The sequence below is a fragment of the Vipera berus genome (genome assembly GCF_964194415.1).
Source record: "Vipera berus genome assembly, chromosome: 4".
Lineage (NCBI taxonomy): Eukaryota > Metazoa > Chordata > Lepidosauria > Squamata > Viperidae > Vipera > Vipera berus.
In genome coordinates, this window is record NC_138206.1 from 26,486,978 (window position 1) to 26,512,294 (window position 25,317).

Here is a 25,317-nt window from a genome sequence, read left to right on the forward strand (position 1 = left end):
GCTTAGAAAGCAAGGTTTTGTTTTTTATCTGTCTGTAGACCTAGTGGGGCCTTGCAGAACCCAGTCAGCAGGTCATTAACTTTGTAGAAAACAGCTTGCATTAATATGCTCTAATCCAGTATAATTAGTCAAATTACTGCATGTCGACCAGCTTGTCATGTGCTGTCAAATTTGGCATGCATGCTGGATAGTCGTGGTCCCTCTGGAATGCCACTCTGGACCTCGGCAAACTGCTTGCTTTTAGTATGGAGAAACCGGTAGTAGCTGTATGTTGAGGAAAGGAAGGCTTATGGGGAAAAATGTATACAGTATATCTCTCCTGCTCTTTTTAGAAAGAGAAACTGAATTTGTGTAATTATTTCTCCTTAACTGTAGCAAGAAATTTAGGTACAGGAGATACAAGCTAGTTGTTCTTTATCACTACCCCATATCTAATAGAATTAGCAATCTGTTATAAGAGATTAGCATTCATAAAAAGATTTGCTATAAATAATTACAAGAGGATCATCTATGAATTACCTACCATGCTATGACACAGTGTGAAACAAACAAATACACAAACACACACACACACACACTTAGGCAATACTTTTTTCCACTGAGGGGGCAGGTTATTAAACTGTAAAAGGGCCATATTAGCATAAATTCGCAAGAGCTCTTGTTCTGGCGGCATGATAAAAACCTGTGTTACCTTTGCATTAACACTGAATTGCTTGTTGTGCTTTTGGCAATGACAGATAAGTCAGTGTAATTCCCCATCGCGACGGAAATGATGCTCCAGATTCCAAACGCATCCTCAAGATGTCACTGACAATAATCTTCAAAGAACGGCCAGTGAAAGTGGGCTGTATGTTTGTAGGATGATATACTGCAAATGACAGGAAGAATTATGTGAGTGAAGACGAATCTGTAACATATTATTAAGCAATTTCACGAGAATAACAGGGATAAAAGGATAATGGATGAGGGTGTCATTATTACCTTCATGTAGAGGGAAAGCAAAAGCAAAGGTAGAAAGACAAGATTAATTGAGGAAGGGTGAAGCATTCATTGCTCATCAGCTCTTTTGTACTCTCTGTTCTTGAAATTTCAGACAAAAAAAATTGCCCAGAGCTGCATTTTAATGCATCTGGCAAAAGGGAGCATAAAACTGACAGGGCAGTTTTTAGACACCACTCAGTTTCTATCAATCCACTTTCTAGCATCCTCATAAAGCTATTCGTAAATTTTCTCTTTGTTGTAAATAGCCGATTGTATGAAAGTTCTCTACCAGTATTTTCCGAAAGATGGAAAAAAATGTCCTTTTGCTATATAGTTGTAAATGTTGTTCCAAAGTCCATGGGTAGCCACTGCTTAATGAGCAGCTCCTGAATTAAATATACATTAGTTTCAGAATAGTATTGCTAATCATATTAGAAAGAATTGAAGAACAATAGTATTTTTTAATCTGTTTTCAGGTTAATAACCATGATATGAAACAGCCACTCGAAGAATTACATGGAATGTAGGTATAAGCATAGGTATCAACTGTACTCACCAAAGTAGAAGGTTACAGGTTCAACTTCTTCCATCTCTGGGAAGAATTGAAAAGGGCTGTCTCTGAATTTGTAGAATGGCTACTACATAACAGAGTTGTTGAAAATCAGGTGGCATATATGATGATAATGGCGATCACACAGTTAGCTGGATGTTTAGACTGAATTTGGCATTTTTGTCCACCTCTCAAGTCCTCCCCAAGGACTTGGGAAACTAGATGTTGTTGTTTAATAATTATCTGTTCACAGTAATGTGAAGTCACAATTGCCAGTTCTTTTGGCTGGTGTTGGTCTTCACATGCATTACATTCTTCCCAAGAACCTAGGTATTGTAGCCTATCAGTGTAATATTTGTGCGGACCAAAACAGTGTGACTTTTGCACTTAAGAGATGGAAATTTTGTCAATGCAAAGATTTTCTAAGTGTCATCCAAGATTTTTGGGTATGGCATTCAGTCTGCTAATAATAGCTGGTAGTGCCATGGACAATTTATGCCATTATCTTTCAGTTTTGATTTTTCACATCTTGAAAATTTGTGATCTTCTTCAATTCTTTGTCTTATATTCTACTATCCCCTAGTGCAGGGGTAGGCAACCTTGGCTCTTTTATGACTCGTGGACTTCAACTCCCAGAATTCCTGAGCCAGCCGGCTCAGGAATTCTTGGAGTTGAACTCCACGAGTCATAAAAGAGCCAAGGTTGCCTACCCCTGCCCTAGTGTTTCCACCAAAATTATCCACACTTCTTTGTAACCACAGTTACATCTGGTGTGTTATAAGCCAAGATTTTATTAGTCTATATTTGGAAATCCCAAAATATTTTAACTATATTTTGACTACTTTTTCAATTTTATGTTTCAATCAATTTTTCATTACTATTTCATGATAATTTACCATTTCATGATAATTTTTACAGATATTTCAGTTAATCATTTTGGTGACCATATTATGTCATTTATAATCAATTTGTGCAATCTTCTTACATGAGCTCAGTATATGATCTGCTGTTACTTCTGCTTTTCACAAACTGCTCTTTGAATCATTTGATGATTTTTCATTCTGGCCTTGATTAGCTGCTCTTCCACAACCAATCAAGACTTCGGGGTTTGTTTTTTTAAATGTTCCAGTTGTAAGCCATTGTCACATTTTATCTTTATCTATTTTCCACTTAATCTTTTATAGAAATTGATCATGTTTTTGCCAACATTTTGTTTGTGTTTTTATTACATTATTAGTTCCAATTTTGACTTGCAACAGCACTTGTTCTTGGCTGTCTTTTATATAATCAGCCAATGCATACTCTTCTTTGATAATTCTTTTGACCTGAAGTAAACCTCTTCTACATTTCTGCAGGACAGCTATAATCTATCAATATCACTATGGGGATGTAATACATAGTAAATAGTCATCAGTTTTCTTATTTTTCAGACTAAACTGTCTGGTTCAACTTGTGTCTAGTTAATAATTCCAGCTGTCTATCATGTCACAGATATGGCCCAAGTATTGATGGATTTGGTAATGTACCCAATACTTTGTTTTTAACAGTGTTCTGACACTTTGGATATATTTTTTACTAATCACATTTTTAATTTACTATGTGTCAATCTTCCTGCTGGCAAATTCAACATTAAAGAAACTCTGTGGCCTTGAGGTGCCGTAAGAGACAATTTTTTATTGAATACACATCCTGGCACTGAAGAAGTAAAATCAGCTCTAAGTTTCCAGCAAGAAGCTCTAGTTAGTTACTAATATCTTGTCATAACCCCCACCCACCATGTGTTCACATTGGCCAATCATATTCTTTCAGTTTGTTATGGGAATGGTCAACTTCTCTGCCAGACATCTGCTTTGGATGACATTGGTCCTCACAGTCTATGGACGGCTTCCTGAAACTCCCATTTCTTTCCCAGACTCTCCCTCCCGTCTGTTTCTGTGGCAAGTTGAGCAGCTACAGAAGTTACCCAACTCTACATTGCCCAGATAGTTGTAGACTTCATCCTGAGGGCTCCTGATGGTTTGGCCATTCAGCATTTCAATTCCATTACATTTATTTATTTATTTATTTATTTATTTATTTATTTATTTATTTATTTATTTATTTATTTATTTATTTATTTATTTATTTACTTGCTTACTTACTTACTTACTTACTTACTTACTACATTTCTACACTGTCCATCTGACCTAAATGACTCTGGCTGGTTTACAACAGCTACTGTAGCACATTTTTCTAGGCCAAATTCTATTGCTATGTCTGTGCTAAAAATTCTCACAGTGTTTGTCAATTTCAGTTTCTGATTTTCCATAAAGCTTATTATTATGCTATACATAATAAAGATTATTATATTACAATTAATAATGCTTATTATTCCATTAAGGCTATTATGGTTCATCACATAGTCAGCCAGGTATTTAGACTGCATTTGGGTTTTTTTATCAACCTATTGAGTCCTTCCCTAGGACCTGGGATAGGCACATGTTGTTTGACGGTGTTAAAGGTGTCATTGCAGGATGTAAACTGTTCCACATAAAACTGCCTTTTGGAAATGACTGATGGTGATTTTGTCAATGCCAATAGTGTTCAAATGGTGCTCCAGATGTTTTGGGATTGCATCCAAGGAGCCTATTACTATTGATATTAGCTGGGCTTTCTTTTGCCATCATCTCTTTACTTCTATTTGCAGGTCTTTGTATTTTTTTTATTTTCTCCAGTTTTTTTCTTTTATATGTTGCTATATCAAAGTACTGCGATATTACTTAGCCATACTTTTTGGTCTGTCTTATCTACAATTGTTAGATTGTCTGGAATGTGACATGCCTGGTGCGTGTCCAAATTCTAAACCCCCAGAGCACTTTAGCTTTTTCATTTTCTATTAATTTATCTATTGGATCAAGACTCTAATATATGAAAACAAACACCTAGATTCATTATTATTAGAAAGTATAAAGCTAGGCATATACTAGTATTATTTAACCCTGTAGTTTAACTTGCAGTGATCTTCAAATCCAATTTAGAGGACTTTATTTTCAGTGAACTACAATTGAACTCAAGGATCCTTGAAATAAAAAAAAATAGAAGTCATTCCAAGGACCATTATCAGAGATTTCATTGTCAGTTACCATCAGATAATTATTTTGAGGGAAAGGATTTTTTTTCCTTTAAAAAGGCAAACATGCTCAATTTTCGATAAATGCTTTGGAGAAAAAAAGAATGAGAATGTCCTGAAATCTGTCAATCTCCTATATCCTATATTTATTTTGTTGCAGAAACAGAGCCTCTATAGATCTATTTGTTAAAATGTATGAATGTGGGACTGAAATACTTAACATTTTATATTGTACATGGAGAAGTTGCAACCTTCTGTTGATTTATCTGGGATTAAGTCTTGTTGTGAATTCACCAGGGAATACTTTTAAGAATACTCTATAAGATTGGACGGTTAGTTGTACAGATTATGGATTGTTGTATAGATTGTTGTCACGTGGTTGAAAAGAGCTTTTTATTAGAAAGACAAAAAATAAAGTTATATCTTCAAAATGAGATTTATGTTGTTGCAAGGAACATAGGTTACTGAAATGTTTCTAAGTTCTATTGAAATGCTTTTATTGTATAGTAATTGCTAAATAAAATGAGAGTAAATTTTTCAACAGATTATTAAGTAGAGATTAATGCTAAATTTCTGCAGTAGAAACCTGATTGCTTCTGTAATGGGGAAAAGTTAATATTTTAAACCAAGGCTAAAGGTTGACAGGAGATAAATTGAATTTGTTTGCAAAAAGAAATTTGTTTCTTTAAGTGAAAATTGAGGTCAGCAGGTCAGAGCTTTCTTTGCTTCTAGATGAATGAAATGAATTGAATAATGCCACTGTTAGATAGCAATATGTAAGCTAACGACAAAACAGTACATTAGAAATTTAGATATGATAGATCAATGATATTATGATACCTTATGCTGGTTATTCTATGCACATCATTCATCTTTGAAAAATAATACGTAAAATAAGTAAATATAAATTATTGTGGTTTTTTAGTTCCTTATACTCCTTGTTGTTTCCATTTTGTTTTACATAACTAAGTTTTATTATTAATTGGAGGTGAAAGAACACTGAGGGCTATTTTCTGATAGGGCAGACCATAGAATCTTTGCAATCCAAGAGGAAGATGGATATAGAACAAACAAAAATTAGAGTCCAAGAATCAGTAAAGCTAAAACATTCTTAACCTTATTGGTTTTAGTGTATGTGTCATTCTATGTTGGACTATGATCCATGACTATGGACTATGAACCAGTATTATCCTAAATGAGCACAGTGATGTTGGTAGAGAGGTTCTAAAATAGTGTAGAAAAACTTTCTAAATTTGTCAGTGGTCCACAACAGCATCTCATGTATACTGTTTGTTTCAAATATATTTGCACTGCATTTACAAAGCTCTCCTATAAATCTTACATCCCTCTAGCAATTTCCCATTGACCTTATATTCAACAAAGCAGCTGTATCACATAGCTTCAGGTCACTATGGCCTTTTTTTTTTTTACAAAATTCCTCTTTCCATTACCCAACTTGATTACTGCTGTTATTTTTCAGAGGTTGGCTGAGCAGAGCTTCACTGTACTCATATGGCCTGGACATTCTAGCATTCTTGATGAAATATATCCTCACACTTCATTTTAGATTATGCTATGTACATGTTTACCCATAAAGATGTTATTTCTACAGAGTACTAATGTTACATATTCACCAACCAACATAGTTAATCAATTTTTCCATCACATTCATTGATTTTACAGCTATTGACAGATATCATTAGTAATTTTGGAATAGAAAAAAATGTTTCTCATTTATCCAGAAGATTTCTGAAATGGCTTATATTTTATGCCTCAGGATATTTTGTGCTTCGTTATTTTCTTTCCTCTGTTCTTAATTCTCACTTTTAAATTAGTTTACATAGAACACACAGGCATATATATGATAAAAGGAGGCTGTTACCTGTACAAATATGTTTTATGTTTAATAAGATGCAGCAATAATATTTCTGCTGTAAACTAACATCAGAACATTTTTTCAAACTGCTTCTTTGCTTGTTGTTTATAGCTTTGAAACTTAGAAACAGAAATTTCAAAGTGTATGAATGGAATTTTCTAAATTAGTAATAAACCATTTGCCAGCAGTAAAATTTTTATCAGGCTACTTTGTTAAGAGTTTATGCATTATTTTGATTGCTGAAGACCTTGAGATGTATGATTAAGAGCGATCTACAGTATTTTATTCTTATAGAGTGAATGGTTATTTATTTAAATGTCATCTAATTTTTTTACTCACTGATGGAAATTCTAGTAGATAAACAGCATGATTCCATATTTTGTCAGTCAAATAACATCTTTCCAGCCTAGATTTTTGCCTCTGTATACCTTTAGTTCTTGATCCAAGCAATTGGCATTTCTATAGAGGTAAGATTTTTGATAAGAAAGAAAAAACAAACATTCCAAATTGGCCAATGGGCAGGCAATTTGCCACCATCAATAAGTTTTGAATAAATCCATGCACACTCATGGTTATATTTTATTTATTTATTTTATTTATTTTAATTCCATTTATATCCCGCCCTTCTCCGAAGACTCAGGGCGGCTTACAAGCTTAGCAGTAGCCTTCATTCTATGTATATGCCTGCTTATTAGGGCTTTCACACACACCCCAAGCAGCATTATTACAAAGTCAGCTTAATTGCCCCCAACAATTATTTGAAAATATTTGGATAGTTACCTATTCAAATTACCTATGTAAAAAGCCTTACTAAAGTCTAAATATATGAGATTTACTATTCCTTCATTATCAAAGCATTTTTTTATTTTATCCTAAATGCCCTAATAACAAAAACAACAACAATCCCAACCTAGAAATTAATTTCTGCAAATGTATCTTTGCTTTGTTTCCTTAAAGCAAGAACATAAGCATATTGGACATTATTAAGAATTTTTCTAGGTTCCATTTGACCGGTCTATAAGTCTTGTTAATAGAGATGACAGGAATTGAAATCCAGAAACATGACTTTACCCTTTTTCAGCACTAATTGAAAGTATTATAAATGAATATTATACAATTACTGCTGTCAAATTGCTGAGCATTTTTGATAAAAAATACTGTGTTCCAATACTGTGAAAAGTAAACTATAATAATTGTTTCCAAAGTTTTCAACTATGTGGATGGAAAAATTCTATATGTATTTAATTTCATTAAAATGTCTAGGTAGGACATAAGATGTTTGGCTCAGAAGGAAAATGCCATACTGAGAGTCAATGTATAGGGTATAAAGTTAGACTAGGCCCTTTTGGGAATCACAGGTTGAAATCCACAATTCTCCCAACCATGGAACCTCAGTGGATCATTCTAGTTCAAAGCTTTTACACCCTTCATTCACTCCTATCCCACCAGGAATGCCACGTATGCCTCTTGAGCTACTGGATGAAAAGCAAAATATAAATATAATAAATAAATAAAATTATTCAGTCAAGCTCCTTTTGAACATACACACAAAGATATATCACACTTAAAGAATCCCATTTATTGCAAATAATTTTCACTAAACATATTAGGAGCTAGCCTATATTGTCCAAAATAATAACTGCTTACTAACATTCTGAAATAACTTTATAATATTAGTCAGACAGGATTTCTCTTAATTCTTTTTCTAGAACAGAGGCTTCTAACCTTTTGCATCATGCTTTCTTAATCTTAATATACACATCTCCCTTAAAAATCCAAACAACAAAATGACATGAACAGTGAAAACAATGTAATTAAATTTTGGGACAGGTGAATTTAATGTAACATAACTAAAAGGTTCTTCATACCTCCCTTGAATTCTGGACCTCTTCTGTGGAGAGACACCTTATAGTTTCAGAAACCCTGTTATAGAGGTATTGAAGCTGTACATCCAATATATAAAAGTGTCTATTGTAATTTATTGCATTTTAAGACTTGTGAAAATTTCAGCAATTCTTTAGCAAATACATTATTTCAAATACCCTGCATTCTCCAAGAACATCATTGGAAATGGGGAATGATGTTAGCCATTTGTTTTTCTGAAGAAGACACACATTAACATGATTCATCTTCTGATAAATGACAACAAACTTTGAATTCTGCCAAAATTCTCACTTTAATATAGGGCTTCCATATCTGGACTGAAAAATTCTGCACATCCATTACATAGAAACTATAATACTACCATATAATGAATGTCAAGACTTTCTGCAGGACGTATTTCAGCTCTATTGTAATATGAACAATTTGGCTACATAACAGCATTGTTCAAATGACATGGATTTAATAAGAAAAAAAAGCTATCACTTGTGGAAAGGAATAGGCATTTTTAAGCTGTGACCATTTGCTATTATAGCAATACATACCAAGGTAAAAAATATCTGAATATTTAATTAGCACTACTCTGTCCAAGCTGTGATGAGATCTTTGGGGGGAAAAATCCTACATAGTAATAGGATAGCCTAGTCCCCTCCTTCCATTAGCATGGCCCTTAGTAGCATGGAGAAAGAATAAATTCAGTTAGGAAAAATAGGTGAAAGATTGTGTTAAATACTGTATTTCCTCTAGGATCAGTTCTCCATTCCTTTTCCTCATATCTTCTTTAGGAAAAAAAAATCTGGGAGATCCAATCACTGATTGCATCTGTTTGGCTTCAACAAACTTGTTAAAATCTAGATGCCTAAATCGTGTACGTGCTTACACAAAGCTAAAGTTGGGCATTATAGTGAATCTGCCTCAGTATTTGATAGAGTAGGATCAAAATTCTTGAAACGTAATTCCTTAATTACATTGGAGCATTTGTAAGGTCTGCTTCATGCTTGTGCATAGTATAATTATCATCATAAAACATTAGCAGTGTAGTTTGGGTTGTATTTTGTAACAAAAGGTGAATATGGATTCAAGTTCACTTTATATCTTGGTGATTTCATGAACACATCCACGAAGTTTATGGGAGTATTTTGTCACTCCCATTTAGCCTATAGCCCTGGTGCAATATTTCTTGATATTGTCAAGTATCATTCAAATACTAACCACCTGCAACCCTGCTTGGTTTTGGGGTGATTAGACAAGTGTTCATATATTAAGAGTTTGGGTAATTTGAGTATGTAATTCTGCAAATTCTACTTTTCCCCCCCTTTTTTTCTAAATTGAACTATTCACTGTCCTTAAGCTATCTGGAAATATACCAAAGGTAGCATATTCTATCATAATACTGTTTGTAGCCTTAATCCAAGCAAAAGCAAGACAAAATGAAATACTTTGTGAACACATAATGCAATTTAATAATTACAATTTATTTTGAGAAAAATTTTAAAATAAGGTACAATGAATTTTCATGACATTTTCACTGATTTTCAATAAACTAATTGCCACTTACTACTGTTTTTTTTTAAAAAAGTAGAGCAACTGTAATCTGTAACACTGTAAATCTATTGAACTATAAATCCTGTGTGTGCCAATTTGGGAATTAGTTGCATGGGGCAGAGAGTGGCATAGAACCCTGGGGGTGGGTTAGCACCTTGAAGGTCTCCCCCCATGCCTTTTTAACTTTTTCTATCCTTGTTTTTCATCGATGGATAAATAAAGTGATTAAAGTGTGCTTTACAGATAAAAGCATAAAAATCATATAAAAATATAATACAGGTGGGATCTAAGATAGGCGGTATCTAAAATTGATAGGCGGTATCTAAAATTGATGGATAAATAAAGTGATTAAAGTTCAAAATAAAGTCCAAGAAACAGATTGTTAGAAAGCTGTTTTTTATTCATCATCATCATCATCATCATCATCATTATTGTCAAACTTTATCATTATCTTAGAAAAATCTACAATTGTCTTAACTGAAAATTTGATTGATCTGGAATAGCGTGGAATATATTTAGCTATGCTTCCTTTTAACATTTCTCACCAGAGAACAATTTGTAATTAAATGACATAGCATTGTTTCAGCTCCTGACACTATTTCGTTTTTTTTGTTGAGCCCATCTTTTCAGGTTGAAAGCATAGAAAGTTATTTTCTGGTAGTGTGATTAGATTGGGGTTGAACTCTCCAGCTGGCAGGCCTGTCTATGACTGGCGGCGGACTGTCCCCAGTGCTTGTCATTTCCTGACATGCCTGACAGGATGGGGACAGCAGCCCCAGACAGGTTCATTAGATGGTGTTTTCTACAGCTGGGCTTAAAATAAAATAAATAAATAAAAGCTGCTGGGGTCTGTCTTGTTGGTTTAAACCTAGTTCTTGTTTTGACAAATTTTGATCTGTGCAGTTTTTAGAATTTGTGACACATTTTTGTTTCCTTCGCCTTTGGCCTGTACCTTGTGCTGTTAGCCTTGTTGCTGTTTCAAAAACCTAACATAGCTTCCCCCATGAGAGGCATGGAACATGCTTATCAGAGCTATAAAGAAAGATAGAATCATACAGTAAACTTGGTAAGCCGCATAATGACAAGGGAAGGAAAACCTTGAGTTCTCAATAAGCCAATTAAAAAACGTTTATCAGAGAATATGATATAATTACCAGCACACTGCACTGACAGGTATATTGCTTTCTGATGCTTCCAGAAGTTTAACCTGACTTCATAATGGTACTTTACATTTTTGGAAAGAGCCAAATTTTTTAAAAAATTGTAAGGTTTGAGACAATACAAAATTAGTCAAAAGCATAAAATTACTACTGTTTAGAAATAGTCATTTATATAGCTTATTTTAATGTCTATATATTCTTAATAAGATGTATTAGCCTGCTATGTTCCATTGATTATTATTGCACTTCATCAGCATTGTCTTATCTGAATAAAATGGTAATTGAACTGAGTCTAAGAAATAGGCCAGACATAATCTGAAATATCACAAAATAAGCTACTGTAAAAGATTCTTAATCCTCATGCATAGATTTATTAATAAAATTATTAAAATGGTCTTGGTATTGTATCACAAGTCTACAAAGCATTTCCATTTTATGCATTTATATCCATGCAAATTTTCCCTCTATTTTTAAAATAATAATCCCTATTGAAATGCTGGATCCAGTAATTAAAGAAATCATATTAAGCTGGTAATTAAAAAATAATTATTGACTTTTTTAATTTACTGGTGGCTTATTTACTTATTAGCCTCTATACTAGCTTTAGCACTGATCCATAAAAAGAGTTTATTAATTCTGAATATTTTAGATAGTGTAAAAATAGACACATGCAAAACACTTGTCAGGTATTGGTGTCTATCAAGATACAAATGAAATTCCTTGCTGGAATCATTCCCTTTGCTTGTTTCCACCAAGCTGCTTGGCATATTACAGCCTTTTATGCTGGCTGGGTTTAATGGCTTGCCTCTATCTAGTGCAGCTGAAAACGAAGCCCTCCATTCATAGAAATCTAAGCACTTACCTTTCCTTTGTAATGTTAGTTACTGCTGCTTTAGTTTGTGGTCTCTATGACAACTGTTTAAATTGGGATGGCCAACTGTCATCTGGAGTATTACGGAAAGAAAAGTGTTAGTGAGCCCGTAGTCCCACAGATAGAGCATTTCAATATAATCCAATTTTAATTGAGCTCCAGAGACTTTGATGTGCTGCAGAAGGTTGGGAGAGAGCTATTCCAGGGAGAAATTAAAGCAGCGCAGCAAGGCTTCACTTCTCCAGACTGTCACCATTTTAAAGAAGCATTAGCATCAAACTTAACCTTCCCCTATGGAACATCTCTTTCAGCCTTTCCTGCTTTTTTTTTACTACACCATATGTTACAAAGGCAAAGGTACTTTCATCTTTCTATATACATTTTTACACCCTCTTGATTAGATTTGAAAGGCATGTACTGGACTTGAGATGCATCAGAGGCTGTCTCTTGGACTTTGTTTGCAATTCATAGAAAGAAATAAAAAGCAGGAAAGGGATTAGTTTACAATTGTCATCTGGCATGTGTTGGATTTTTCTCTGAAAGATTGCTGAAAAAGCAATCCAGCTGGATGCTAGAAAGTTAAAGATTAGATATCACAATTATTTTTAGCTTGGTTTTAGTATTTCTCATGAGTGTGTGAATCCTACTTTATTTGAAGATGCGTACATCTGATAAGAAACCACTCTTTAGCCATTTCCACAAAATACTCTTATTTGTCAACAGAAACATTCACAAGGGAATGAAAATCAACAATGAAACTAATAACTGGACAGAAGGAAAGGAAGGTTTTTTAATTGATTACAACTACCAAATAGTCTCTAGTTTCATTGATGGCTACTCGGTGATTTCAGTAATTTCATAAACTTACAGCAGTGCATGCAAATTTAGTTAAAATCAAAAAGCAATTACTTTATTTGGGGGGCCTTAACTTTCAAAGCTGCTACTGATACATAAAATGTAGACCTCAAAACATGGAGAGCACACAGTTTTGTCAGAAATCATAATACATAAATGAATAAAACAATGGTTAGGACTGATACTTCCTTTTTTATCAGAAGTGAGATACTTATCTTAAGTGGCACTATCAGTCTTAAAGCCATACAGTTTAAGAATATATTTATACATATGTGCAGATCATCCTAACCCTTGAAAAGCTTAGAATGGCTAATAGTGATAATATTTTATTCTGTTATTTGATGATAATAGATGTTCCAACTGGATCTGCAATCAAAAGTTGCAGGAGTAGTCCTATACGATGTTTTGGTTAACTAGTCTAGTTTTCTTAAGGATATACTTTCCATTTCCCCCCTCATTAGTTGTTTACTTACTAGTTTCTATAAAATTAAGTATCATTACATTCTGTTTAAGTGCTATTAGTAATATATTACCAATGATCAAGCCTTGTAGAACGAGCAGGTCATTCTGTGAGTGTCTTGAAGAACTAAAGCATTTCCTGCAATATACTTCATTTTTTATTTTACCATCTATTTAAGAAAAATATGATCAAAAATGAGTTAATATTCCATCATAGGTGATGTAGAAGCAGGTTTTTAAAGTAAATTATTATTTGGATATATACTTTCTGTTGCATCTATGCAGCTGGGAAACTTCATGAATACTTCTCAGTCTCTGTTGCTAGTCTTTTTGATATAATTGTTTCCCCATTTAGTAAATACTTAAATAAAGGTGGTAAAAAGTTATGATGACACAAATAACTTTTCTCTACTTCTTCTATCCCCAGGTTAATTGTTTTGCTCATATCCATGTAATAGTTTTAATAATACTAATTGCAGAAAAGCAGTTGAAAGACTGAAGGAAGGATTAGAAAGAATCAGAATCAGAAGGAAATATAGGGGAAATGTAGGTTTTGGATTATCATATGTTTCAGGGAAACTTGGTTGTTACACAGTGCCATTTCTGTAGAAAAATAAAATGTTTGTATAACAAGATCACAAATATCAATATGTGTCCTTTTTATTGTAAAGGTCCTTGCTTATACGGAAGGCCTTCATGGAAAATGGATGTTCAGTGAAATTCGAGCGGTTTTCTCAAGACGTTACCTTCTTCAGAATACAGCCTTGGAAGTATTCATGGCAAACCGAAGTATGTTTATTGTATCTTTAATATAAAGCAAGTTTTTTTTAAATAAAAATAGTACCTACTGAAAATGAAAATGTGCTTCTAGTTTAGACATTACTATTTTAGTATATCCACATTTCCTATATGGAAATAATTTCTAGAGGGTCTTTAAGAATAATTAATACTGACTTCTGTTCTGAGTAGGAGAAGATATTCAAGGCCTAGCAAAGGTGCAGTAAAGGGACTATCAAGTGAAATGCCGTGGGATGGATCATATTTCAATTATGCAGTGCTTTATTATCCCATGTAGTACAGGTGTGTCAAACTGCTGGCCCGCGGGCCAGACACATCACCAGAAAAACGCGCCCACCCCATTGCTGGCAATGGGAAAAAAGCTCCGCTACGTTGCGCGATGTCACGTGACATTGCACGTTTGACATGTCTGATGTAGTAGCTTTACTCCACATAGCTGGAAAATTATATCTTTCAGACAAAACACAATAAGAAGGAATTGGGAAAGATCAATTTTTTTCTCTAATTTAAGGAAACCTTCCTCCAACCTTTCATGAATTTTCTTTGTTTTTCTTCATCTACAGATAAGGCTTAAATGTTGAGAAGGGAAGGATATAAATATATTAGCAGAGGTTGAGAGGAGTAAACATTTTCCACTCCAAAATTAGATCTTGGAAAAAAAATTTCACTCTTCAAGCATGATTGAAATTAATGCCATTGCTGTTATATGAAGCAAATTCATTTAGCCTGCAGTACTATGACCCTAAAACTGTTTCATTGATGCAATGAAGGACTTGGGATTTTTTTTTCATTGCATAGTTCCATTGTTAATACGTAACATGCAAAGTGTGACTTTTGTATGCATCAGATTCCCACAGAACCTTTAAGATAACTATATATGTTTCTTTGCACAAAATATGAGAATCCCTTGCATCTTAATTTGAATAAAAATGTAGTTGGATTATATCTCAAATTATATTCTTAGCTTTTTTGTTTGCTTTTGACAACATATTTTGTGTGTTACACATACAACCTTCTTCTTTTTGTATATCAGCAATTATCTAACCCTTCAATTCTCTTTGTACTGCAGCTTCTGTAATGTTTAATTTTCCTGATCAAGCAACAGTGAAAAAAGTTGTATACAGCTTACCACGTGTTGGAGTGGGAACCAGCTATGGCTTACCACAAGCAAGGTATTCAGTGTTTGATTATCTGTTGAGAAATACATGAGCAGTGCAATATGATAACAATACATAAAAGTGCAATTTAAGTCTGTTATATAAATTATCTTTATACTAGTTTAAAGTGGATTTGAATTCACCCTCAGATAGCTTCCTATGGTGGTTAAGTAGAAATATTTATTTGTTTATAGTTATTCATAGACAAGCACACCCCAAAAGACTCAAAGTAATGCAATCTGACTATTTAAATTGAGGAAGTGAGGAATGCTGGGGAGAAAGGGTTATGATTTTTAGGATCTTAACATCTCTCATAATGCTCCTCCAGTCCATTTCCAATATCATTGATTTTGGAGTTTCTGAAAATGAAATTTCTTGGCCTCAGAAAGACTGTCAAGAAATTGGTGGAGAGGCAGGAGATAATCCCTTATTAGACATTATTTTTCTTCTGGAATAGGGCCTTATTCATATTTGGTCTCTTTTTTTAATTTATTTAGAATATTCCTAAGCAAAGATCAACAATATTGTTGGGTTCCTTGTGTCTACACCAGTTATATGAATCATGAATTTAGGGATAGAGAGTGAATTATATAAATAAATATTTTCCCTTGGAAAAATATAACTGTTAGAAAAAATGCTTTAGTGATAGAATCTACTAGAAGATTCTTTGAAGGCCACGCTTTCATGGGATATGATTTTGTCTCTTTAGTGTTTTCCTCATGTTTTCCTTCAGACCTATTAGTGCTTTTCTTATCATAATGTTATCCAGTTGTGTAATGAAATGCCTGCAAATAAGCAACTAAATTCAGACAGCATCAAGGATGCCACAGTTAAACCCACAACTACATATAATCTCTTTTCACTCTTTAATTAATAAAGATATTGTTCCTTATATACCTTTAAGTTAGTATATTCAAAAAAATAATCTTGATCAGGATGGGCACATTTCGAAAAGTGGTATGGTATTTCCTTCAAATATTACCTGAACAATCATGCATCATTTATTTGATTCTGACATAATAATATTTTTATGAATCTATTTAGTTACTCCTTTAAAGAACAGCAAGTTACACCTATAAAAAATTAATATAAAGTAATTTGGATTCCACTGATATGATAGCTTGGTGTGCAAAAGTTAATAAAGTTTTAAAAAACATTCTAATAGTTTATACAAAGAGGCAGAAGGCAAACAAGCAGTTACAAATGCTGGACACATCAAAAGAGTAGGGAGTTTTATCTATTTATTTGATTTATGCACACTTGTCTCTTTTAAGCACTCAGAGACAGGGCAACACAAATGTATTCAAAACAAATACAATCTCCTTTGAAGCTTCAGTCTGTCAAATTATTAAAACAAATACAGTTAAAAAGATAAGCCAGCTTTAGAGGTAGGAGTTTATGTCCTTTTACTCTCCCCCCCCCCCTCAAAAGGTAAGTCTGGAACACCAGCCAGCCTTAGCTGAGGAAATATAGGCAGCCCTCTTTTTTTTGGACAGCTCCCTTTCTTTCCATCTGGCATTATTCTTTGATGGAACATCTCAGTTCCTGCTAGGGAAGTGAGCAATGTCACAACTAGGCCTCTTGTGAAGTCCAGCAACAGTTTCTTTTGACATTCAGTTTTTTGACACCCTTCTCTTTCCTTTTTTTTCCTTCCCCAAAAGCTTTGTTCGCTCACACAACTTTCAACATCTTCAAGCATCGAGTTTAAAAATACTCATATTCTGATGATGAGGCTAACTGTCAAAGAGGTTGTTTTTTTCCCCATTCAAAGAAAACATCAGCAATTGTTTTCCTTTGCAATTGTTTCGTGGAATTCGTCAGTGTTTTTATTTATTCCCCCATGCTCTTTAACAACTATATGTTAACTGTGGAACTTATAGATGTGGTCTGAACTGTCCTCAGTGTTCAGATGACTTCTAGAATTATTTCTCCTTTTTATCTTAAACTTGATTTAAACTTTGAGGAGGGTAATAATTTGAATGAGGGCCAATGAATTGACAATCCTGAAAAGAAAGAGATGATGTCCACTGAGTAGTTCTTAACCTGTTCTTGATTCCATCATGTGACTGATTGCATATCTGGCCTAGTGGATAGTATCACATTACATCAACTCAGGCAGATATACCACCTGAAATCCTGTTTGTGCAGAGTTGACTTTGAGACATTCTGGGCTAAGATTCACCGATAAATCTGCCTTTAGCTATTAGGCTCAAATTGGGCAAACGTCTAACAAACACTGAAGCTCTATTACATGAGGGTGCAATTCCTTCTTGAATCCACAATAGTTAAATCCCACATTTCAAAGAATTCCCCCCCCCCTGAGTTTGATAGCATAAAAATTGAGCAATTGTTGGCATAATTGACACCTCTACTCTAGAACTCTTGGTTTTCAGCTTGTCTTTCATGAAAATTTGATTTCAGTTATCTATACTATAGTAACCAATTCAATTGCATTTCTACAATGCATTGCGCGTAAGGCTATTTCTGGATTACTATTTTGCATGACTGAGGTGTTGATGAAATTCTTTATCAGTGCCTTTCCTATGGAAACTTCCCAGATTACATTCTGTTGTCTTAATAGTTGCAGGCGAATATACTTCCCATCTCCAGTGCATTTCATATTGTGTAATATTTTAGCTCATCACCTGCAAGATTAATGTTTTTTCTCTTCTTTTGATGTACAGGCTGTGTATATATATATTATTATGAAGATACTTCCATAAATTCTTAAAGGTTTAAAGTGCATACTATCTAAATATACTTTCAGTGGTATTGTAACAAAATAAAAAGAAAATTAAATATAAAATATAAACTTATCCAGTTATAGAATATCAATTGTTACAGGTAGTTCACTAATATATTAATAATTGGTGTATTAGTGTAAAATTCTTACATTTTCTATCATACAGAAGGAACTAGATATAGAATTAATTGACAAATGAGCTCTAAATAAGTAAGTCAATGTATTGGTTGAGAAATATTGCTTTGCAATAAATCCATATATAAATAGACATTTAGCATCATATAAGTAAAATGTGTATCATGGGAATAGCATCCAATAAATAAAAGTCAAGAGTAGGCATTGAGGAGGTATAAATAAAAATACAATTTTCTTGTCATATCTTGTCATAACAAGGTGCCTTTAGATCTCTACATAGCATGGACTAGACTATTTACAGGACCACCTCTTCCTGAGATTATTTGCCTATCCCACCAGATCCAAACACAACCCAGGTCTCTTCCCTGAAATGCTACCATCCAATGGGATCTAAGAATCATGCCTTTTCTATGGCTGCCCCTTCCTTGTGGAACACCCTCCCCCTGATATTCTAGCTTTTTAGCCTTCTGGAAGGCCACCAAAACCCAGATGTTTAGCCAGACTCTGGGGTAGAGTAATGTAAGACTGTGCGTTACTGTTGGGACACCTTGTTGTGATTCAGGGTCAGCCTGTGGGTTCGGCAGTTGGGTCGGACGATTCAGAGGAGGAGGAGGGGGGTGTTGGAGAGCCTCCAGAGGATAGCCCTGAGGCTCCGCAGAGCCCTCGGCCAGGCCCCTCCCATCTGGTTACGACACAGACCCAGCTGTGTGAGCCTGACAGCGTGGATGAAGATGACCCACAGCTGGCCCTGTTCAAGGACGCCCGACGCAGGAGGCAGTCAATCAGGAGTAAACAGAGGAAGGCAATGGGGCACCTCGGAAGGAGGCGGAGAGAAGCCACGCCTTGAACTGTTTAAAAGGGGAATGTGTGGGAGGGCTGGTTTGCTGAAGGCAACCGTTTGAATAGCTCCTGTTTCATGGTTCGTGTTTCTGTTTGCTCTGTTTGCTCTGTTTTATGTCAATAAATTTGGCAGGCTTAGTTCCAGCCTCTTGCCATTTTGTAAAGGGGTTGTCCCTGCCTTTTCTGCAGGGCCGGTAGTAGGCTGGTACAGAACACACCTTAAAAGGATGGCTTAGGCACCTGGTTTTTTTTGGGGGGGAGGGATATTACAGTATTTATGTTATGTAGTATTATTTGAGCCACCCAAAGTTGTTCTCTATGATAGGAAGCCCCCAAAAATATTTTAAATGAATAAAATATATCTGTTGTGAATTGTTAATTGTGGCATAGTGTGTCTAAAAGGGATTAGGCACTTATGGAAAATCACAAAACGATTGTTTTTGTTTAACATTTCCCTTATTTGCCCATCTTAGTCTTTCAGAGCAAATTATTCATGCCTCAGCTGTGCATGCTGATGAGTGAAAAATCCATCTCCTAACTAATTAAGAGACTTTTTAACTCTTTATTTTGTTTTAATTGTCCAAGTAACTAAAAAGAATATGATGTAAGATGAATAGAGAGTCTCTTAATATTCTCAGTGTCAGACATCTTTTTCAAGATAGATATCTTACAAATCTTTACAATATTCTACTAACCATTCTGTAGAACTCAAGAGAGAAAACTCTCATGTTACATTCCTTATTCAACTTTCATTGTCCTTATTTGGAGCTATCCTAACAATGCTTAACAACTTACTTACCGTAGTAGCAGTTATTATCCACATAGCCTTTGTATGTAGAATAGTGCTTTGATTAAGCCCAAGTAAAAAAGTTAGAAGGCAGAGGAACTAAGAAGGAAAGAAAGCAAAAAACAGATGGATGGATGAGTATAGAAATTATAAATTATTGAAAAGCTGAAGAAAAAATTGGAGACACAAAAGCTAAAATAAAAAAAATTAGGAACAGGGAATGTTGTATAGATTAGCCTATATTAACTTGTCTCGAGAATAATACATGTATTTATTTATTCATTATTTATTTAAATTGGTTGATACATCAAACAAGCTCTTGACCAACTCTGTGTGGTTTACAATCAAACTATACCTACACAGGATTAAAAAATAAAAATACAATAAAAATAAATAAGTAAACTTAACATTAACAATTTAACAATGAAATATTGTGTGCCAAGGAACCATAAACATTTATGTAATCAATATGGTTACATGGAAGGAATTTCTCTCTACTTATCATTTGATCAAAAAGAAATGATCAAGTTTTTATAAATTTTCAAATCTCAGAAAAGTTAAATTTCTAGGTAGGTGGATTATCCAGAAAAAGAGGATAGCAGTCAGGAAGATCTACTTCCATAAACAGATTAAGAGAGTAAAACCGCAAAGTCCACACTTCGTGAGCTAATTAGGTGGGCAAAAACTATTGGAAGCAAGTAGTTCTGTATAATCTAAAGTGTAGCTATCCAAAGAGCTTTAAAGACCTTTAAAAATGACAGGTGACACCTTGAATGGCACCCAAGAGCTGAGAGAGCAGCTCTTGAAGTAAATGTGTTACATGGGTAAACTAGGATACATCCATAACTACTCAAGTTGCTACATTATGGACCAGCTGTAATTTCCCAGTGGCTTTCAAGGACAGATCTATGTACAACTCATTGCAAGTCCAAATAGGAGGCAACCAAGGTTGTAATTGGCAAAACAAATGACACTGTGTAAGGGTCATCCTATTCCTGCCTATCCAGTTTTGCTCATTTCCTATGTATAATCATGTACAATATCATACTGATTTTTCATGATTTATTCTGTCAAAATCATGAAAATCTATATTGTGAAGTGGGTAAAGAAGTATTTAAGTATTCTGATTCACGAAGTGGAGGACGTAAACTGCCACTGTTTACATGACTAGACCATTTCTGTGAAAATTAATATGATAGCCAAAGTCAGGTTTCAACCTTCATACACTTGGATAGCAATGAAGATGACAGGGAAAGATAGGTTAGGCTTATTATCAAATCACTTTTGACTTTTCTTGATTACATTCTCAGAACACAGTTCTGTACAACTCTGTCCAGTTAAATTGTCCATAGATTAAAAGACTTTAAATGTATTACTCTGTATTAGATAGATGATCTATTATTTAATTTTATAAATGAGATTTTATATGTATAGATATGTTCTTAATTTTGCATAACTGTGTTCTTAATTTTGATTGATTTTAATAATTTGTTCATAGTGTTTCTTTCAATAAAAATGTTACTTTTCAACAAAGGATAGATTATTTTGAGATTGAAAACATGAATAAATTGTCAGTAGATAAGCAAATCGACGACTTTTAATTATAATTCCTAGACGAATTTCTCTGGCTACTCCTCGTCAACTTTATAAATCTTCCAATATGACTCAGCGGTGGCAGCGAAGGGAGATTTCCAATTTTGAATACCTGATGTTTCTCAATACTATAGCCGGTGAGTCTTCTGTTTCTTTATTCTTCATAATACAATTCAATTTGTCAAAGTGTTTAGTACTACGAATGGATGAAGTACAATATTCCTCTGTGATGTAAATGCAGCTTTATGATTAGTTCTGAAAAAGTATGTAATATCATATAGGAAAAAATATCACTCTTCATATTTGTTTTTTGTGGTGGTAGGTTTTTTCTTTCTTTCTACCATTTGCTATACTGACAGCATGGTCTGAAGCTTTGTTAGAGTCAGCAAACCATTGGTAATGTAAGACTACAAGTAATTATGGAAAAACATATTTTGCTGTGTTGCAATTCTTAGCAGTAACAGCAAGATAGTAAAATAGTATTCTGCTTAATTCAAGGTACTTCAGTGGTGTTATCATTAAATCACAGCATATTTTAAGTACTATGGACTATGTGTGATCATATTTTGCCTAAAATTTAAAACTGTAAATCAGCCATGATGAGAAGACAAGGGGAAAGAAAGAGAGGGAGGAGGAACCCCTCCACATCCTTCCTGATTCATACCGCCTCCTAAGTGCCAACCCTGACCTGCATGGCACCTCTTGTTCACACCCAGGCACCAACCCATGCCACCCATCCACATATGACCCTGACCTACAGGACTCTTCTCACAAACCATTGTGACCCCAGCCTTCTTGACCTATGTTTCCCTCCATGGTCTCTACCCGAAGCCATGTGTCACATACCCCTGCAACAAAGCAACAGGACTTCCAAAATAATATGTACCCAAATTTCATAAATCTTTATATTGAAGAGTATATTATATTTCTTGTTTAATAATGTAATGAGTTCTTCCATAGTGGTCCTGTTTCTAATCTCTTTTTCATTTTTTGAATAAGTAGAATTTCTTGCTGAAATGTCATATTCAAAATCTCTGAAACTATTTTAAAATATATCTTTCTGCCCTGTTCCTGCAAACATTCCTCAGATGTTACTTTATCTTGTGTTTTTAAGAAGGCACAAATCAAAGAGTTTCAATGTTCTATTAAATAATAAAATTATAATTATTAATTGAGATGGTTAGCTAATGGAAAATTCTCTTCATTTGCCTAACTAGATCTGAAACGTAGAGTCCTTTTACACTGCTGAATCTCATTTTGACAAAGAATTTCATTGTCATTTCATTCTGTTTCTAACGTTTTTGCTTCTTTCCTACCCTTCTTGTCACTGAACATATTTCATCATGTTTACAACTCTGTTTTTTTCCAAAGGTAAACATAGCACTCTGTTACTTATCAATCATGCTAAGTTTTATACTCTCTCTGCCTGGTTTTTGTCTTTATTTTGTAGACTTAAGACTTCCTGACTGGATTATATTATACTACATTTAGTTACCAGAGACCCTTTGATTTATGTAGTGCAGAAGGAAAGATAATAATTTCATTTTTTTCCACCAAATAGTAAAATACATAGAACAGAAACTCTGCTTTTCAAACAATAAGTATTCGCTACTTATTTTTTTTCTGAACTTGAACAATGAAGAAGAGCATAATATTTGAAGTAGATTATCTGTTATAGTACTGATCACTGGAATATTTGAATCTATTTGTAATAAGCAGACTTATTGCGTTACATACCAAAATGCATTTAATATTAAGTTTAAAATCAATATACCTAGTACATTATAAATGAAAATACCGAAGACAGAAAAAGCAATCTAAACACTTTGTTAGAGATACTCCTTAGAAAAGATGAAAATTATTGCTAAGGTAGAGCATATAACATGAGAAAGCTTTAATAAATAAAAGAGACTTATTTGTATAAAAAAAGAATTAGGAATATTCCACCCTTATTTAGTATGGAAAGAATCTTTACATTTTAGTCTAAAACTGACATGTTCAGGTAATGAATTCAGAGTCATTTCTCCCCCCTTGTTCCCGCCTCTTCCTTTTTAGCATTTTCCACATTTTTACTCTGCAATGTACAAGCCCTCACTGGTTAATTATGTATATATTTAGGTACTGCATGTGTTGAGCTTATTATTGTCATCTAATTAGATGTAACTTGAACTGCTTGCTTCTAGAAAAACCATTAAAAATTCTTTCCTAATGACCTAGAGATGACAAAATGTCTGTAAAGTGTGAAGAAGCAGACAAGCACAGGAACATCGCTTTTAAAGAGTGTTAATCCAGATGCTGCAATCATCTAATTAAACAATATTTTGCTGTCATTAACATTTTCACCAAGGAATTGCAGTTATAATTTTTTTGTCAGCTGTCTCTGTATCATTTTCCTTCAAAATGAAAGTGCCATATAAAAACTTTAATTTGGATGGTTTAATTAAAGTTACTTTAATGAAGAAACATTGAGTATATTTCTGAAATTTAATTTTTTTTCCTGTGCCTTAGGTTTTATTGTTCAAGTTATTTAATGCCATAGGCTTGCAATATTTAATATTCAGGCTTTAATCTTAATCTTTGTAAATTTAACTGAAAGAAATTTTGCTACTTCAGTATAAGTAAATTATATGTCAGTATTGTAAAAGTGTGTATTTCTGTAGTTCATTATGTAGCAGAGAAATCTTTGTGCTTAACTTATCAGGGACAATGTAATAAATAAAATAGGCCTCAGCCTTTTTGGCCTCCTTTCTGCCATTGTGCTGCTAACTATAAGTGGAAATGTAACATTTCTCTTGGGGATAAGTAGGTCCCTTTTATATGCAGAGGTATAAATATTCAAGCAGGCGCACAGAGGAATGTGAGAAGTAACCTCTGCAGATCCCACTATTCCTTCCAGTAGCAGTCACCATTGGAAGTTAAATCAGCATGCATTGGGTCAAGCCTTCTAAAATAGCTATATAATCATTTGGTTTGAACATTGATTAAAGTTATGAGATGCTCTTAAGTTAGGAAAAGTTTCTGTATAGTGATGTCTTTTTAGCAAACTAGGTAAATGTGTGATCTGTCTGTTTTGGAAAACACAGTAATATCCACTAATACAAAGATTTGAGATGTCTCACAATAATATTTTATACTGATTTATATTTATTTATAAATATATTTATATGTGTTTATTAGTAGATGTGTGACTATTATACAGTATAAGATAGATTTTTGCCTGTCTTTGTATTTTTTTATTATCTTTTCTAATTTTTTTAAAGTTCTTTTTTAAATTTAAAGACTGTTTTGTTAATTGGATAGGTATAACGTTTTTAAATAACATTTAAAAAAATATTTAGGCATTTCATATGTGGTATTTCATTGAGTCAGTGGTGGGATTCAAATATGTGAACAACCAGTTCTCTTTGTGGATGCCGCTGCCGGAAGTCCATTCTTTGCCTGGGCAACAAAAAATTAGCTACCGGTTCTGCCGAAGTGATGCAAACTGGCTGAATCCCACCACTGCATTGAGTGCAAAAAGTATAAATGGGGGAGAGTACAGTTAACGAACCTGTCAGGATAGAATTAATTCACCCTGAGTGAAAGCACATATCTAGAATTTACATTTCAGCTTTTTGTATATGATCAAGTATAATACATTTGATGCATATTAAATGAAAATAGAATCATAGGTAGATGCCATCATGATTTATATGCTTATTCTGCACATGGGTTGTACACATACAAAGTCATTATCAGTTAAGCTTACATACCTATATAATCCCAGTATACTACTTGTTTAGGCTTTTTATAGTAGAACTCACAAATAATAAATTTTTTGAATTGAATCTGCTACTTTTGGGACAAGGGAGAAACATATATTATGTTTTTGGTAGTTTGCTTGAACTTATAGTTAGATATGCTGTAGTTGTTAAGTTCCATCAGATGAAATATAATACGTTTGATAATGGTATAAAGAAAATTATGTTTTGACTGCT

The 25,317-nt window shown here is 33.8% G+C and overlaps 1 protein-coding gene across 3 annotated transcripts in view; it reads left to right on the top strand.

Annotated features, from left to right (window-relative positions):
- Positions 1 to 25,317, top strand: part of NBEA (neurobeachin) — a 397,191-nt gene that overhangs the window by 297,812 nt on the left and 74,062 nt on the right. For all 3 annotated transcript variants that reach the window (XM_081327264.1, XM_081327262.1, XM_081327263.1), the window contains 3 exons: positions 13,959 to 14,076; positions 15,155 to 15,257; positions 21,362 to 21,477. In XM_081327264.1, coding sequence (XP_081183390.1) covers positions 13,959 to 14,076; positions 15,155 to 15,257; positions 21,362 to 21,477 — 337 coding nt within the window. The remainder of the gene's footprint in view (positions 1 to 13,958; positions 14,077 to 15,154; positions 15,258 to 21,361; positions 21,478 to 25,317) is intronic.